This window comes from Nannospalax galili, unplaced genomic scaffold (genome assembly GCF_000622305.1).
Source record: "Nannospalax galili isolate Female #2095 unplaced genomic scaffold, S.galili_v1.0 scaffold305, whole genome shotgun sequence".
In the NCBI taxonomy this organism is placed as follows: Eukaryota; Metazoa; Chordata; class Mammalia; order Rodentia; family Spalacidae; genus Nannospalax; species Nannospalax galili.
Window position 1 is genome coordinate 6,813,986 of NW_008356258.1, and position 16,570 is coordinate 6,830,555.

A 16,570-nucleotide genomic window follows, 5' to 3' on the forward strand; every position below is an offset into this window, starting at 1 on the left:
TTAAATTAACTAACACTTGGAGTATTCTTTTCGACATTTGTTTACCTACTTTATTCATTACTTCACAAATATTTATTGAATGCAGTTTGTCTTTAAAACCCTAACGATGAGCTGGAGATGAAGCTCAGTTCACTGATTGTTTGCATAAGGTCTGGGTTTGATACCCAGCATCCTATACAACTGTGCTGTGTCCAGTCACATGTCTGCAATCCCACCACTCAGGAGGTAGAGGTAGGAGGATTAGAAGTTCAAGGTCATCCTTGGTTACATATCCAATTCAAAGCCAGACTGGACTACATAAGACTCTAAAGCCTGAGCTCAAATAAATAAATAAATAAATAAATAAATAATAAATAAATAAATAAATAAATAAATAATTAAATAAATAAAAACTTGGGGAAGCAAGAGGCAAAATGGCTTAGTGGGTGATGGGTGAAGGTGCTTGCTGTCAAACCTGATGATCTAAGTTTGATTCATGGAACCCACAACATATTGGGAAAGAAGAACCAACTCTGGAAGGTTGTCCCTCTGACTTCCACGTTTGCTGTGATGCACGTGCATGCACACTCACACATTCACACACACGCAGAAAATTAAGGCAAAAAGATAAAAATGGATATGTAAACAAACAAATATAAAATCACAGTGGAGTATTTAATTAACTTAGAAGTGTTCATATAAAAAACTGTCATGGGACTAGACAGGTGGCTCAGGGGTTAAGAGCACTGACTGCTCTTGCAGGACCTAGGTTGGGTTCCAAGCACCCACATGATTGCTAATAACAATCTATAGCTCCAGTTCTAAGGAATCCAATATTCTCTTCTGAGAATGCATTGCATGCATGTGATGTACTTACATTCACCTCGGCACAACACTTGTACACATAAAATAAAAATAAAATAATAAAAAAGTTTTAAAAAGAGAAAGCTGCTTTTAATGATTATCAGACATCTGATTTGGTATGGGTAATAGAAAGTACTGTTTTACAAGAACAAAACTACATGCTGTAAGAGTAGACCAAATGGATTTTACTCAATATTTAAAGACATGGACATGGAAGAAGGGCTGGGGAGATGGCTCAGTAGTTAAGAGCACTGGCGGCTCTTGCAGAGGACCTGGGTTCAGTTTCCAGCACCCACATTGAGGCTAATAACTGTCTGGTAAAGAATTTTGGTCATTATTTTGACTCAGAATTGAAAGCTTACTAACTAGCTGATGCTGTAAACAAGGCAAAGAGAGAGGCCTTAGGAACATAGCCCCACAGAAGCACTAACTGTTTTTCACAATGGAAACAACTATGTTATCACTTTTACTATAAAAAATAACATATTTAGGTGTCTAAAAAAGATTAATACTCAATAATATCCATTACAGCAAATATATAAGAAGTTTGACTTAGATGTCTGTTTACAGCAACAATGATGACAAAAACTTACAACTACTTTTGCCAGTATGTTTAATTCCTTTTCTGTTGCCATGATACAATTCCATGGCCAAGGCAACTTATAGAAGAAAGATTTTATTTTGGCTTATGGTTTCAGAGGGATAAGCATCTATCATGGGTGGGAGGCACAGCAGCAGGAGCCAAAATCTGAGAATTCACATCTGCACCACAAGCACAAAGAAGAGAGAGCAACTGGACTGGGACAAGGCTATAAACTCTCAAAGCCCGCCCCAGTGATGTGCTTCCTGTAGCAGCCTTTGGTACCTTCCAAACCTCCTGAAACAGCACCACTAAATGGGGGCAAAGTCTTCAAATGCGTGGGCATACTGGGGACATCTCTCATTCAAACCACCATAGTCAGTACCAATAGATTTTGGTCATCCCTTTCTTTTGCTGGATGTTAATCTACCTCACTGTTTTGGAGGCTATGGTATATTGCATTGCATGGCTTTATTTTATTTGTCCAGCTTCCTACTGAGGAGCATTTGGGTTGCTTCCATTCTGATATAGTGTGAACACAAGTGTATGCTTGGCTATATGAATACAAGTAAATTGTGTGGTCTGGGATAATCACCTGTGGCCCCAACTCTTTCAAGGCACTCCGGATGCATTTCTGTTTGTTTGTTCTTTTGTTTATGTTGTGGAGCTTAGCAAGGAAAAACTGAAACTTGGACATGGCTTCTCCTGTAAAACGCAGCAAACTTGGGCTGAAGTCTCTGGAGAAATAATCACTTCCAAAAGATGTCTCTGTATCTAACTCCAGACCAAAAAAAATTTAGATATATATTTAGAGACTTTTTAACTTCTATGCTTGCCAGATGGGACAAATAACTCATGAGAGAAGGCAATAAAAGCTTGCTAAAATAGAAGACAAAAAACATGTGGAGGGAGGAGGGGGAGAGTGTGAAGTGAATGGGGACGAGGTCGTAAGTGCCACGAATTCCACAAAAAACATGGAACTCCAGATTAGCTTACTGAGAACATCAAAAGAATACAGAAACAAAAGCACCAAGGCTGTTTCATGAAGCCTTGAAGCAAGAAATGCTTTGCATTGCTCATGGCAAGCCATAATGTCTGTGTAGTGTATATTCTGATATAGTCTTCAAAAACCTGCATGTCTTTTAGAACTCAAAGCAAACTGGAGCTGATTAAAGAAAACATGCTTTTTTTCTGTAGCAAACTGGAAAGAAAATCGACCTCAAACAAAAGGGTTGGCACTGTATCTACCCCCTTTCTTTTTGATTCAGAGAATGTTAGGAACTTGACTAAGTGGACTATAATTTATTCTCTTTGTTTTACAGGTTATGGACCTCAAAGGTCAAATGATCTATATTGTTGAATCCAGTGCGATCTTGTTCCTGGGGTCACCGTGTGTGGACAGACTGGAAGATTTTACGGGACGAGGGCTCTATCTCTCTGACATCCCAATTCATAACGCTCTGAGGGATGTGGTGTTGATAGGGGAACAAGCGAGGGCTCAGGATGGCTTGAAGAAGAGGCTGGGGAAGCTGAAGGCCACCTTGGAGCATGCCCACCAAGCCCTGGAGGAGGAGAAGAAGAAGACAGTAGATCTTCTGTGCTCCATCTTTCCCTCTGAGGTTGCTCAGCAGCTGTGGCAAGGACAGATGGTACAAGCCAAGAAGTTCAGTAATGTCACCATGCTTTTCTCCGACATCGTGGGGTTCACTGCCATCTGCTCCCAGTGCTCACCTCTGCAGGTCATCACCATGCTCAATGCACTCTACACACGCTTTGACCAGCAGTGTGGAGAACTGGATGTCTACAAGGTAGGGGAGAGGGTCAGCACAGCAAGGTTTACAGGCAGAAGTCACTGTGCTTAGAATTTGAGTGAATTGCAGTGCAAATGAGAAGCTCTCTGTGCTGGGGTCATGCAGGCTATTATCTGAGCATCAGGAATTGTACATTAATTAAGTGGGTGTTCTCCAGCCAGGAATAGCTTGGAATCTGCTTAGAAACAGAAAGGCCTGCCACAGTGTCTTCTAAAAACTGAGCATAGAATGAAAAGAGATTAGGCTGAATGGATGACTCTCCCAGTGAAAAGGTAGTGATTAGCCATTAATGACAATCTACTTCCCTGTGGAAACTAAGTTAAACACAAGCTAATTAAAGATATAATGCATAGGGGGTACTTTATCCTTTTTAAAAGTAAAGAAATATGAGTATTATAAAATTTGTACTAAAATAGATTAATCTGATGAATAGTTTACTTTTCATAGGCAGAGGAAATCAAAGTCACTTAAGATTTTTTAGTGACTTAGTCAAAATCTGATCAAATACGAAATCTGCCTTCAGAACTTATCCTCCCATTTTCTTGCTTTGTAAACAGAGCGAGTTCTTTTCCATTTCTAAAACAGAAAATTGTAGAGATTCTCAGAGCTTATGTGTATGAATAACATTCCGTGTTCTATAACATTTGTGAACAGGGTTGTTAGGAAGATCTGATGGATGATATATGCTTGTAGATCAGACATCCAGAATCCTTTGGGTGCCTGTGATCAGTCAAGAATCTCTCTAGGCTTTGAGGATCCAACAACACATTTCTATCCTGGATACCAAATAGGTTATTTATTTTTTAAATATTATGGGATGGGGGGATTTCAAGTTCTGCCTACTTTATTAGAATTAAAAGGTTTGACTGATTGAAATTGCCTCATTTAGAGAGTGGCAATGAAGCATTCATCTCCATCTGATGCAAATCATCTGTTTAATTTGCCACATAACAATTGGGCATTCTGACACATGACACAACATGAAAGAAATAAATCATTGGGAAGAAGAAAATATTATTTATGGTATAGGGAGGTCCCCATAAAAAACCCTAATCATGAATTAATTTTTCCTCTGCAAACAAGTCTGTCCAGGACCCCTATAAACTCCAAACCATAAAGCTGTTTCTGCTCTGAGAACAGTTATTGCTTTGCAAATCAGTCCTTCTGAGACCCTTATGCGGGGGTGGGAGGGGATGGGAGGGGGAGGAGAGGAATGTGGGTCCTGAATCCTTACTCCATGCCCATGGCATAGTTCACATGTACAAAAGTACTTAAGCTGTTTGGCCAGTGTTGGTATTTCAAACTCCCTCTGGTCCGTAGTCACCCCTCCTTGACTAATAAAGGTCAATTTGGATCATCAAGGTTGGTTGATTTTCCTTTTCTCTTGTGACTCTTTCAATGACTACTCTTAGTTTTATACCCTGGAGAGAGAAAAAACTCCCGATTCCTAACATTTTGGTGCCAAAACCCAGGAGTGAGAGCTCCGCTTTCAAGCCTCATTCCTCACATCTGGGAGTACATAAAGTGCTTGCCTTTTTCCTTGGAGCTGCAAAAAGCAAACATTTTCTATTTTGAAATTTCTTATAGGAAATTTCAGGGGGATCCATGATTCTCTTTGGAGAGGAGGGGGGCTAGGTTAATGTTTAATTATAAACAATTGGCACTCATTAGGTTAAGTTTAATGGCCTGTTGAAGAGTTTATTGTTTATTTCTAATCATCCTCTCCTTTGAAAATGACGCTCTCTCAGAATTGTGAGGTGGAAGTCCTTTTCCACCATACAGACCTCTGTGATTACCGGCAGGAGAACTCTCCATCTTCGGCTTCTAGTTTCGTGTACTCTATCAAGGATTTGTAAATTGTGCTCTTTCTGACAACAACTGTGGCTGCAGAATTTTCTGACTGATCTAGCTTCAGATGGCACTGGACAGTCCACCCCAAATCATTTCTCCCTCAGCCCTCATTTCCACATTCTTATTTCTGATTTTTCATTAAAATAACCAGAAATGGCTTACAATAATGAGTAACGGCCTGTCCCACTCAATACATTTCATATGTACAAAATGTACACATGCCGACCTGGACATGCAAATGACTTCTAAAGAATCATAACTGTGTTTGGTGAATCAGGGCTTTAGACGACCTCATTTACTTCCAGTTTTTCTGTCTTTTGACTGGTAGTTTGAATGAGGATGTCCCAAATGGGCTCCAAGTACTCGGACATTTTGTCCCCAGTTGATGGCACTATTTTGGGAGGTTTTAGAAGGTGCAGCCTTAGAGGAATAATGTCACTGGGGGTAGCTTTGAGAGTTCTTAAGCCTTGCTAGGTTTCTGGTCACTCTTTGCTTCCTGTGCCTTCTTGAAGACGTGAGTGCTCAGCTTTTTGCTGCTATGCCTCCTCTGCCATAGAGACTTGAATCCCTCTGGAGTCCTAAACCAAATAATCTCTTCCCTTTATGTCTCCTTGGTCATGGTGTTTTATCACAGCAACGGAAAGGTTAACTAATACAGATAGTGTCCTATTTGTTTTTCTGTTACTTTATTGTCTTAGCAAAGTTTTGTTGGTTATCCAGTGTTTGCTTACTTGGATGGGCAATCAATGCAGAGAAGGCAAGCCCAGGCTCTGACAGGAATTCACATGTGAGGAGAAGTAGAGACGGAGCTAACAAATGTCCAGTTTCCACATGATATGATGGATGCCTGGTTACTCAAATACATATACCATACAATAGCTGAGGAACAGGCACCTAACTCTGAGTAAAGGTCAGCAGTAGTACTCCTCCTGAAAGACGTAAAAATTGGCTCACTGTAATACATTTAGCATTATAATGAACATTTATGGGAGTCCTTGGCTAAGGGAAAGCTTGTGGGAGTTGTTGCTGCCTGTTCTCTTGTTGCTGAGCACAAGTGATGTGGCAGATCCCACAGACTGACTCAGAGCACTTACATTATAGTGTGGTGGGGAGAAAAAAATGAATGCATATATAATATTCCAGTTGTAAAATATGGGAGTAAAAATAAAGCAGATTAAGGAGGAGAAGAAATGCAGAGGGTCAAAGCTCTATACAGGTACTTAGAACAGATCTACTGATCAGGTGATGGTTTACCAGAGAGAAAGAAGTAAGTAACAAGCCAGGCAGGTAACTATCTACAGTTTACTCTAGGAGAATGAAGAATGAGAGTATGTTTAGTAAGTTTGAATGATAACAGGATTTCATAAACACCAGAGAAGCAAATGCAAGAGGCAGAATTAGAAGATAAAGTGAGATGTTAGCAAAGACAGTTTAAAAGTGACTCTGGAAGCATTCCAAGCAGGTTGGCCTTTACACTGATAATAGGAAATTATTGGAGATGATTCCTGTTTATCCCTCTCTTCTTTTTTCCTTTCTTACCTTTATCCTTTCATACCAGAATCTTTGGATAAGAAGAGCATAATATAATGTAATACGTCACAATATATATATTTAGAGGACAAGAAAATGCAACTAGAGATTTAGAAGAATTATTTATGGTTTTAAAGTAATTTTTAGCTTTCTGTAACCTGTATCACAGAAAGATTTTAAAAAATTGCCTGTAGAAGCAACAATAAAGTTGATGACAACCACATTTGTAATTCAAGTTACAGTTGATTTCCAATAACTTTTCAAGTACCATTGCTTTTCGCCCAGATTGACAAATTGACTCCTATCCTTAATTTACAATTGATACTACTATAGATACTTAATAATTGCTGACTCCCAGAATCCTTTAGAAAAGTCATGTCTTTTGCTCTTATAACTATCAGTGTCTCCATTTTACATTATACACCTTCATTTCACACATATGATGTCTATTGAGGAAGGTGACTTCAGTGCAAAGCATATGCATTTTATGATGTACCAAAATTTATTAAAAATTCAAAATATAGCCTGGAGAGACTGCTCATCCATCTTCCTCTTCCAGAGGACCTGAGTCCATTCCTCACAACCACATAGAGCAGCTCACAACTGCCTATAACTCCAGTTCCAGGGGATCTGATGTCCTCTTCTGGCCTCTGTCAGCATCCACACACATGTGGCATGCACACACACACACACACACACACACACAATCACACACACATAAATAAGTAAAGTCAAAATTTAAATTAAAAAAAAAATCCAAAATACATCCCTTGCTTCTATAAAAGCCATTTTAAATAGCTGTTTAAAAAAAAAGAAAAAAGAAACCATAGAAGACACGGTTAGTGGCAACTCTAAAATAGAAACCATCTAATTATCTGTTCATGGACTTTGTTGCCCCTCACCCCTCAGCGCACTATTCTGAAGTCTGTGGTCTGCATTTTGAGAATTGCTTGAAAGGGAAAGTTGCTTCTGAGAGTACCTTATTTACCCTGATTTTCCATAGCACCCAGGCACTCAGGTTTCTGCCCTGTGATTCTGCTGTGAGAGTTCTTCCAGTGCTTTTATTTACAGTGTACAAAATAAATTCTGTCTAGGTGGAGACCATTGGAGATGCATACTGTGTTGCAGGGGGTTTACACAGAGAAAGTGACACCCATGCTGCCCAGATAGCGCTGATGGCCCTGAAGATGATGGAGCTCTCCAATGAGGTCATGTCTCCCCACGGAGAACCTATCAAGGTAAGCTAATGGCATGCTGTGGCAGGAGATACCATGAGACCAAATGCTTATTAGTTGATTATCAAAGGTCTGGTATATTCATCAGGGCTTAGTTGCTAAGGGCAAAGTCTTCTCAAATTTTTTTAAATAGGAATAAAAGTGGCTTACAGAATAATTTAGATGAATGGAGAAGTCATTTATATATTGGGCTTTCAAAAAGTGGCTCATAAACATCCATAGCAAACCATTGCTTTATCTGTGATCTGAAAGCTGGTGGCAGAGTTGCATCACCACAGCCAGTGCAGGAAATGGTCATATTCAGAAAGCCGTTTCTTGGGCTTCTGGTTACAAATCAAAATGGCTCCTGCTATAATTTGAATTAGCAAGATGGAAATCTGCATCATGTTTGTTATAGGACTTGATCTTGGCAACTGGGTTGTCTGTTAGTATGTCATAGATACCTCAAAGGCCCACACAACTATGCTCATAACTAGAAGCCAAAGAGATGCAGTTCCAATGGAAAGCTTGTCTTCCAAAACTCATACAAATACATCTCATTCATGCAATTTTATGCATCTAGAAAGTTCCAGGAAGTTTGGAAAATTAGTTTTTTGTTTTCTAGCAACTGCAAGAGAAGGCATTCCCTTAGAATATTGACTATGAAACCAACTGTATTCTCCAGGAACATGGCATTATATAAAATTCAGATGAAAGCGATCTTAGAGCAATGTGCTATTGCAAAAAAAATAAATAAAGTCAGGCATTGATTTAATGAATAGAACTCAAGTGAACTGCTTGCATTATTAATTTTTGTGTGTGCTGTTTTATAGCAGGTTTATAACTTAATCTTTATAGATCAGTCTTCAGCCAATTATTTTCTAGAAATTAGCATTTAAATAATGTAGAGTTCTGTCTAGTCAGTATTCCAGGTGACAATTTTCATAAATAAGAAAAGAAATTTAAACTACAATAATGACAAGTTTAGTGTTGGCCTTCTGTAACCTTAACAGGAGTCATGTGTCTTTTACAACTGGTTTCTAAACTAGCTGTTCATTTTTATATTGTTACATAATGCACTTCCCTCCATTTACTGGTGTAAAACCACAGCCAGTTATTGTGCATTGATTGTGTGCATTATGAATTTGGGTAAGTTATAAGAAGGCTGCCAAGCCTTTCCTGTACAATATCTGGGACCCTGGCTGTGAATAATCAAGGGTCCAAGATAGCAGCTTTACCTATTCCTGGACTCCTTGGTGACGGAGGTAGAAAGGCTGGGCTCCACTCGTACTGTTAGCCCAGGTTCTGTGCACTCCAGAATGCTGGGCTGAGAGTAGTCACGCTTTTCACATGGTGCCTAATGTTCCAATGAGTGTTTGGTGGATTATGCTGCATGGTTTTCTATGACCTATGCTCAAACAGTACACAGTGATGTTTCCACTTATTCTATTGGTCAGAGCCGTCATAGGTCTGTTCAGAAGCAAAGGGATGAAGACCCCGTGCCTCAACCACAGGAGTGTAAAATATTTCCAACTGTGTTTTAAAAGCTTTATACTATCTGACTCCCAGATTTATTTTTTATAATTACATTTTAGAGAAGCATATATCTTATTCTGCCTTTTGTGTGCGTGTGTATGTATGAGATCGCTCATAAAATTACAGTAAATCTCAAAAATATATGGACTATTAGCAATAAGGTCAGTGATTGCCACATAAATGACTTCTGTTTTCAGTGTCTCTAAAGGGGGGTTAATGTCTGGGTTGTTATTATCTAAGTATAATTTTTAGAGTTTTGTTTTTTGTAGCTGAGGGAATCATTTACCACTAGCCTTAAAGATAATTATCCAAGTAATAACAGGTTAGCCTTAGTGGCCTGTAAAGTGAAGCGCCAAACACATGTATTAATGCTTTACTTACCTGCAGTCCTGTGAGTTCCCACCCGCTTGGCTTCAGGAGTTCCATGTGAACAACACAGGGCAGAGGGACAGTGCTTCAGGAGACAGGGAACCAAGAGTGCCTTGCAGGGCGGCATGCTAGGACAGACATTACCCCTGTAATCTTTCTGACAACGTTCTGAAGAGGAGGCCATAAGGGTGGCACGATTCGCAGAAGTCTTGGATTCAGAGCCCAGGCTTCACTTACTCTTTGGTTTCCTTACGCAGTTCCATTGAAGCGAGAAGATGAAAGCCTTCCTTTTCTTCCTCTGTAGATCTGCTAGTCTCCAGGGCGTTCCTGTGTGTGGCCCTCAGCACCGCTTCTCACCACCGCTTCCACATTTCCTCACATCCACCCTTAGATGTCACTGATCTGAGGACTGGATTTCACAATATAGTCAGTAAGTGGGGAGGACAAGGGAGCCCATGGCAGGAACTTTCTTTGCCTGGAAACGAGTGATGCCAAAGAGGCCCCCAAACAGAGGGTTTCCCTGTCACGTTCTCATTCAAGATTTACTCAGAAGTAGAATTATTTCTGTCTTTCATGATTTCACTGAAAAGTCTTTTTTTTCCAGTGAAAAGAGGTGCATTTGGGCATGAAGCTCATCTCAATCTGTGATTTATCTTTTGCTCTTGAAATTGGAGTGAATGTGGGACTGAGCGCTGGAGAACGGAAGGGAGATCTGCATGGGGCTTTGGCCTTATGTGTGAGGGAAATTCATGAAATAAAAAGATAAAACGCTGTGGTACATTTATCATATAAGAAACTAGAATATTGATATGCACATAGAAACTGACTTAAGGATAGAATGTCCAAGAGAGCAAAATCTTTTCAACCTGTTTGTACTAAAGTCATGGCTGTTCTCATCTTCCTTAATATTGTGCAATGGTTAGATGTGTAAAGCCATATTCTCCTAAATATGAAAACTCCAGGTATAGCAGACATCTGAGTTTGGCTTCTTAATGTAAAACTCTGGTTTTAAGAATCACCTACCCCTGTGTTTTTAGATGAAGAAATAAGTAGAAGAAAATAAAGACACAAAGAAAGCAAATCTTCAGAAGGCAGCTCTCCTGGTTCACAGAGGAATTCTTTGGTTTGAAATTGTTGTGGGATTTATAGTATCATATATTAAAGCTAAATATTCTTGGAACTTCTAGCAAATATTTGAAGTTAGCTATAAACCTAGGCAAAACTTGTGCCAGTAAGATATCTCATCAGATAAAGGCACATGCCTCTTGAACCTAGTGACCTGAGTTCAATGCCTGGAACCCACACAGAAGGAGAAGTCCTCAAGCTGTTCTCTGGCCTCTCCACGTGCACCGTGGCATGTGCCATGCCCCCAAAACAATAATAATTTTTTTTAAAGTTTTAATGAAAAAACTTAGCGTCCTCTAATTTCCAAATGGCATCCACATTACCAAGTCCTTGGCATCTCTTTAAAATGAATTTAGCTAGTAAAACATCTTTTAAATGGTGAAGTCAACATAGAATCTGAAAACAATGAATGTAATATCCACTGTACTTGCCCTCTGTTAGCATACTTGGAGCAGTAGGTTCAGAGTGCACACCTTCTCTCAAATCATCAAAAAATAAGGCATTTTAGATGATCTAATTTAAAAAGATTTCAAAGCTCAAACCACACAAAATCCCAACACAGACGAGGGGGAGTGGGTAAGAAATTCCAACACTTTCTGAGGAACTACTGTTGTCTACTTCCGATGCAACTGGTGACTGTGAGGAAGGGAAGATTCAGTCTCGTGTAAAGGTGATAGTCTTACTGGATTGATCAGGCTCCAGTGGATTAACCCACAACAAGGGGCATTTGGTCCACAAATATGACTCTATGAGCCTTATATCTCTATCTATCTCCTATCTATCTATCTATCTATCTATCTATCTATCATCTATCTATCATCTAGCTAGCTAGCTATTATCTATCATCTTTCATATATATTAGAGTACAGAAATTTGGTGGGAGAGTTAGAAGGGAGTGCAGATATGATGGGCATCCAAATATGATCAAAACATATTATATAACATTCATTAAAATTTTTTTAAAAATTTAAAAATTATTTCAACCCAGAGCTGGAGAGAGGTCTCAGCAGTTAAGAGCACTTGCTGCTCTTCCTGAGGACGTGAGTTCAGTTTCCAGCACCCATATTGGGCAGCCCACAACGGCCTGTAACTCCAGCTCCAGGGGATTTGATGGCCTCTTCTGGCTTCTGTAGGCACCTACACACATGTGGTATGCACACACACACACACACACACACACACACACACACAATCTATAAAAATAAATCTTTAAAAATGTCATCCCAGTCCCAGAACTCAGGAAGTGAAGGCAGAGGGATCAGAAGTTTAAGGATATTCTTGCCTATGTAACCAGTTCAAGGCTAGCCTGGCCTACATGAGATTCAGTCTCACAAAGAAAAAAAGAAAGAAAGAAAATATTTCATCTTAAAGCTCCTGTGACCATTTACAATTCCTAAGGTTTTATCCCAACACACGCCAGACTATGTCATGTCTAGGCATGGCCCAAGTTTCTTGCTGTATGAGTCTGGGTTGTATATGTTATAGTCACTAGGATCTGGGTTTCAGTTACTCCAATTTTAGTTTTCCTCGATTTCCATTTAAAGATTGCAATTTCTTTTCCATGATTGTTAGTTATATGAAATAAGGGGATAGTGTTTGGCATAAAGTGTTTGGCATAAAATTACTTTGAAACAAAATATCTTTACAGCTCACCTCTCTTCTTTTGAAATCAGAGTCTGTTTGTGTTACCCAAGCTAACCTCAAACTCCTGGGTTCAACAAATTGTCTATCTTCAGACTTTTGAGCAGCTGAGCTACAGGTGTGGGAATCTGTGCCTGGCTGAAAAAACAAACCAAGTCCATTTCAGATGCTCATGGCAAGTTGTTTTTTGCCCTTCACTGTCATGGTTGTAAAAAGTACCTGCTAGAGTCTACAAATGGTATCTTTCTCACTTGATGGGCAGAGCAGATTTCTGTGAGCAGTTCACTGGTTTCTTGCTACTCTGCAGTGGTGATCACAAGAGGTATAAGTGCAAGTGATTCTTAGATGTTGAAGCAGGTGTAATAAACCGGAACACCCAAGCGAGCAGAGTTAGGCGGTGACTACTGACTGCACCAGCACTGTTGCCCTTCAGGAGCAGCAGAGGGAGGTTAACTGGAGGTTCCTAGGAAGGGGGAGGTGTGGTAGGAGTTACTGGTAGAAACACGTAGACAGTACAGCCAAACAAATTCAAACAACACTGACAAGTGGGATGTGGCTTGCCAGTGACTGGGAACATTCTGTGGTTTTTCTTTCAGATGCGAATTGGACTGCATTCTGGGTCAGTTTTTGCTGGAGTTGTTGGAGTTAAAATGCCCCGATACTGTCTGTTCGGAAACAACGTTACCCTGGCTAACAAATTTGAGTCCTGCAGTGTGCCACGGAAAATCAATGTCAGCCCTACAACTTACAGGTACTAAGTGCATTAAGCACCTTGAAGTATATGTTTTTCATTTCTACACAGTTGTCACTTTTTTATATTCTGTTCTCCATAGCTGTTTTCTTCATAGGTAATCTTATAGGAAAATGAGACATAATAACTTTTATCATCTTCACTTTAACTTGTTCTTAAAGCTTTTGTTACCCCCAGGAGGTAATTGCAGCAAGGCAGTAATTCTTCACAGACACGACTTCCTCCTCCATAATTTTTCATTAGGAACATGTATCAGCGCTCTCATATATCAGTGCATATTCTGACACTAATGGGTGTACTGCAGTACAGTTCCAGCAGTAGCCACTCAGAATTAGCATAATTATAACCACACCTGATAGGGGCCAGTGCCCAACAAGACTGCCTTTAATCAGATGTTAGCCATTCCTCTGGGTCTTAGGGCTACCAGTCCTGGCCAACTAACTGCAAATGTGGGAGCTCTATTCCCTCAAGTCAGACAGTCATCTAGAATTATGTCAAATGCAGGCAAGTGTTACACTGACCAGTACTACAGTTTAATCAGAAGGAATACAAATCAGGCAGCCAAATGAAAAAGCAGATAGGCTGAGGTCTGAGTGGGCCCAAGTGTAGTTCCCATGCCTCTGCCTATGAAATCTGGGCATGTCACTGTCTCCCCCATCAATTGAGTCATAATCAAAAATCTCTACTCTTTTAAGGGATAGTTCCTGGACCCCTACTTTCCTTATGTAAGGGGGACAGCTTAGCTCATGGTTGGTAATGGAACTCCATCTCCAGTCTTCTCCTACCCATCCCCCATCATGCTGGCTCCAAACCCCAACCCTCTCCTAACCTGGTGATGTTTCTGGAATGCTGGTCCCATTCTGAGTCATCTCATTAGCATAAACTCACATGCAACCCAAAGGCTCATAGAAAACAACAGCTCAGGAAACTTCTAAGAGTTTTTGATGGTCCCTCTGAGCAATCAATATCCCTGTTTTGGAACAGTAAGGATGATAGGAGAGAGCTCAGCAGAGGAAAACTGTCAGATGTCAGATCATTCAACAGTTTCCAGTTTGCAGCCTTGGGGCACAACAGCAAACAAGGACATAAGAGAGGAGCCGTGCGCTTTCTAGGGTCCAGATGACTTCTGTGTCAGGCCTGATCACACAGGCTGAAATCCCAGGTACCTGGGAAACTGAGGCATGAGGATTTCAAATTTGAGGCAAGCCCAGGCTACAGAATGAGTTAAGACCAGCTTGGACATTAATGAGACCCTGTCTCAAAGTAAAGCGTATGAGGAGGCCTTGGAAACAGGAGTACAGTGCTGGCCTCGCATGCATGATTCAGTCCTGGTACCGCAAAGGAAGAAAACAGGATCTCTCTCTATTTCCTTGACAACACAGTTAGCAACCTGAGCCAATAACTATTTCCATTGTGGTATCACTTACCCACACTTAACCAGAAAATAAGCCACTCCACGATTATCTGTCCTGTAAATTTTGTCGGTGGCTGAATTACACCAAACAGGTTTCCTAGTCCCAACGATAAGTTTTTTGGAGCAAATTTTTCTCCTGGAAGCACCAACAGCATTCAGCCCAGACTGAGTCCATACATACCCTTGCTGTGTACTTAGTGGTAAGAGGGGAGCCGCCCCACCCTCATGCTGTAGATTCTCCCAGGGTGCCCCCGACAAGGTGCCCTGTCTGGCTTTTTTCCCTGCAGCAGGGGTCAGCTCCCCTGCCCTTGTTTGAAGAATTTTGCTATTTCCTGTCATTTTTTTCAAGGACTTTGCTGCTTAAAAATAACTGTTTTCTCTCCATGATCCATTTCTCTTAGATGAAATGATTACTCAGATATTGGACATATACTATTTAATCTCTTAAAACCATAAAAGCTTCCTTATTTCCAAGTCAGTTTCCCACTGCCACCTTATATTTCTGCCCCTTGAAACAGCGTCTGGAAGGAGCTGTCAAGATTCGCATCACCATACTTTCTGTAGCCTCTTATGTGTTCTTTATCTCACTCCCATCAGGATTTGTCCCTGTCACTCTGATAAAGAAGTCCTTGTCCTGAGCACTCGGTGACACTGAGGTCAGCTCTCTCTTCTCCACTCTTACCTCACAGCAGCCCTGGAACAAACTCAGGGGTGGAGCTGGGCAGGACTTCCACCCTGTGGTTTCTTCTATAGTTTCCTGAGGCCACAGCTCTTGGTTTCCATGGATATACCAGCTCACTCTCCCACTTCTACTCCTTCCCCAGCAAACCTTTTAGGGTCATTTTGCCAGTCCTCTGTCCGTTTTCTCCTGTTTCTGAACTTGTATAAACAACTCTCTTGAACAGTGATGGGTGTCTATAGCCCCAGCTCCTCTGGAAGCTGAGAGTGGAGGATCTAGGATCCAAGAGTTCAAGACCAGCCTGGGTGACACAACAAAACTCAATCTCAAATAAAAAGTGGTTGCTTTAACTTTACAAGTAAATGTTTATGTCTCTGGGTTTTTAAGCCTGTAGCCTCTTCCATCATTCTCCACATAGCTCCGGTCACATATCCCACCCCACACTTTCTCGCTGATGACTGACATAATAAAATGATCTTGATTGATTTTCCTGGTCAAACCTGCTTTGTGCACAGCCAACCTTAGCTAATAATGTTGCAATAATGTCAAAATGTCCATACATAGGAGGAGTGATTGCACACTCCTGTAACCCTAGTTCGTTTGAGAAATAGAGACAGGAGGGTCAGGAGTTCAAGCTAGTAATGCCTACATGGTGAGTTCAAGGACAGCCTGTTTAAAAGAAAGAAGGAAAAGACCCTACCTTGTACTTCGTTGCTCAGATGAGAAACTTCAGTGAGCTTTGCTCCGCTCCTTCTTACAGCTCAGACAGTTACATCCCCAAAGCACATTTCCTCACCTCCTTCAGGGTTACCAGCTAAACGACCCTCATCTCCGTCTCAACAGACACAAACTTCCTGCTCCCCATTTCTGGCTCTTCCTCTTAATTTGTGTAGACAAATATTGTACTTCTCTTTTTGAGAAATAATTTTATTCCTACACAAGAATCACTAGATATTACCTAGAGACTAAGCAATAGTTAACATGCTTTATTTAAGCAAGAAATAGGTACGTGAAATACATTTAACAACATTTAAAAATTCTTCTGTTTAGAGGTACTTCAATAGGAAAACATAAAATGTAATGAATGTAATTTAAATTTCAATTGTGCCCATGCTGGGTGAAATTTAATTGACAATAGGTACATAATTTTAGTTTTACTTGAATTCAGGACAGTAATACTATTCGTAGGTGGTTTACAACTACCAATGATAATTATTTCTTTAAAG

The 16,570-nt window shown here is 40.4% G+C and overlaps 1 protein-coding gene across 4 annotated transcripts in view; it reads left to right on the top strand.

The window, feature by feature from the left end:
* Gucy1a1 (guanylate cyclase 1 soluble subunit alpha 1) overlaps positions 1–16,570 on the top strand; it is a 66,401-nt gene that overhangs the window by 42,782 nt on the left and 7,049 nt on the right. For 3 of the 4 annotated variants that reach the window (XM_008854296.3, XM_008854297.3, XM_008854299.3), the window contains exons 6-8: positions 2,746–3,231; positions 7,710–7,853; positions 13,097–13,251. In XM_008854296.3, the coding sequence (XP_008852518.1) occupies positions 2,746–3,231; positions 7,710–7,853; positions 13,097–13,251 (785 nt within the window). Of the gene's footprint in view, positions 1–2,745; positions 3,232–7,709; positions 7,854–10,038; positions 10,104–13,096; positions 13,252–16,570 lie in introns of those variants that run through there. The other variant, XM_008854300.3, reaches the window with a different exon arrangement.